This window comes from Laccaria bicolor, genomic scaffold, assembly GCF_000143565.1.
Source record: "Laccaria bicolor S238N-H82 LACBIscaffold_781 genomic scaffold, whole genome shotgun sequence".
In the NCBI taxonomy this organism is placed as follows: domain Eukaryota; kingdom Fungi; phylum Basidiomycota; class Agaricomycetes; order Agaricales; family Hydnangiaceae; genus Laccaria; species Laccaria bicolor.
Window position 1 is genome coordinate 1 of NW_001890483.1, and position 1,977 is coordinate 1,977.

At 49.8% G+C, this 1,977-nt stretch overlaps 2 protein-coding genes across 2 annotated transcripts; both read left to right on the forward strand.

Moving 5' to 3' along the window:
• Window positions 1-81: 81 nt before the first annotated feature.
• On the forward strand, window positions 82-1,643 carry LACBIDRAFT_336346 (uncharacterized protein; the record flags this gene model as incomplete). The annotated part of the gene is made up of 7 exons (XM_001891301.1): window positions 82-109; window positions 135-276; window positions 693-834; window positions 1,025-1,168; window positions 1,226-1,345; window positions 1,397-1,494; window positions 1,559-1,643. 7 exons carry the CDS (start codon window positions 82-84, stop codon window positions 1,641-1,643), a joined length of 759 nt encoding a protein of 252 aa, XP_001891336.1.
• Window positions 1,644-1,652: 9 nt separating this feature from the next.
• On the forward strand, window positions 1,653-1,920 carry LACBIDRAFT_257172 (uncharacterized protein; the record flags this gene model as incomplete). Its single annotated transcript, XM_001891302.1, has 2 exons — window positions 1,653-1,685; window positions 1,735-1,920. Coding segments are annotated over 2 exons (219 nt in total), but the record flags the coding sequence as incomplete, so codon positions are not given.
• Window positions 1,921-1,977: the final 57 nt, after the last annotated feature.

Here is a 1,977-nt window from a genome sequence, read left to right on the forward strand (position 1 = left end):
TCTGGCTTGATATCAAAATTGCGACGTATGAAGTTGCGTGAGTGGATATCCCATCCCAGAGGATCAGCGAAGACTAGAAATATGGAGAAAGACACGCACAAGGTGGTCGGTGCGTAAAAGAACAGTGGACTCAGGCTCAAGCGCTCAAGACCTGAGTCCACGTGATACAATCTACGCAAATGCGCCAACCGTAAACGTTCAAACGCTCAAGCTAGCGCTCAAGGACTCTAACCGCTCCACAAAAACATTTTGTTCTTACGAATTCACGTCTCTGGTGTACGTGTGGCCGTGTAGCCGAAGAGCGCTGTCCCTTCAACCCTGCCCCTGAAACCAACCTTCAGGGAACGCTCGCTTGGCGCTCGCTTCACCGTCAATGCCCAAGATCGCCGCGCTTTTTGCAACACTTCGACAATCCGGAAACGTCCTCGATTTACTTGGTTTTACAGCTATTATCATAAAACCTTCCGAATATCCTTACTTATGTCGAACGTTTTACTCACCTTTGGGCTGAAATATGAGAGGGGCAGGGACGGCTTTCCCCGGATTTCCGAAACGAGACATGAAATCAGACCCTGGAGCTATTTTGAGCCTTGTTTGCCATCGCCCTCCAGGGCGGCGTCGGCTATCGGCCTTGTTCGGGTCCTCGTCACAATCGTTACAATAATAGATCTGATCGTTTACACCTACTATAGATTAAAGGTTGACGACTCCCAGCCAAACGTTGAGCATCGCAAACCTGCTTCCACTCTGCTGGCAAAGCCCCGGCCTCCACCGCTTCCAAACTTCCAAGGCCCCGCCGAATTGACAGATGGCGCAAAGGCAGCCAAGAAGACAGTGAAAGGCGCAGCGCTGGCTGATGGAGAAGAAGAAGCGAGAGATACAAGGTGCGTAGCGCGCCTCACCCGATACACTGATTACCTCCTCTTTATTCCTTAAACGGGTCCACCCCGTCGCTTGTATCTCCAACAACGAGCTTAGTGAGAAGCGACCTCTTTGGAACACATTGCGTTGACTCCTCAAACAGGTCCAATCGAACACTCGTATCTCCAACAAGGTAATGGCTAACGAGACAATGTCAGTCGACCACGGCAAGGCCATTGAGACTGCGCTTGGCTCTGTGGATAGCTTCCTTTTCTCCAGCGAGCTTGGTTGCCTGTCTGATAACAAGGTGAGCAGCTGATCTTCAATAAATGTCATTCTATTGCAAATGAGCTCGCTTTTACAGCAAGCACACAATGGCCAGTCGAAGAAGAGCATGTGCAAGAGGCATATTGTCAGGCTTATCACGGAGATGCGAGTAGCGTCAGCACCGGCTCTTTGGGCTGTACAGCTGCTCTGGAGGTTGGTGCGCCACAACTAAGGTTTGTTCCAGATAATGATGGATTTTGTTTTGTAGGTATCAAATCAACTCAATCCAGGGGGAGGCGGGATCAAGATGCAGCTCATGAGTCTTGCAATGGCGGAGGCGACGAGGTTGTTTGGCAAAGTGTGGAGGTGCGGCGTCGGGTAACAGCCAGGGCTTTCTTCCTTTCTCGCATCGCTGACAATGTGTGTGTAGAGTTCTCGTCAGTAGGCGCGCATCCACTGCTGGCAGAGTGCTGGCCTCCACCGCTTCCAAGGCCGAAATCGACAGTGGCAACTAAGAAAACAGCGAGGAAAGTTACTCCTCTTACATCTACAAGGGTGTGTGTTTCAACCAATACATATAATTCCTCTTCTTCGGCCCTTGGACAGGTCCACCCTGACACTGGTATCTCCAAAAAGGCGATGGCTATCCTTAAAAGCTTCGTGAACAATATCTTCAAACACATTGCTACTGAACCTTCCAGTACATGCCATGTAGGTCTTCGTCTCTCACATTCTGTATTTATGTTAATTACCTCCATCAATTTTGTATTACAGGATCAAATCAAGTCTTGAGCAGCATAATGAGAGCATCGACTCCGTTCTGGTCTCCTTGCTTCTGGCGCCGTAACG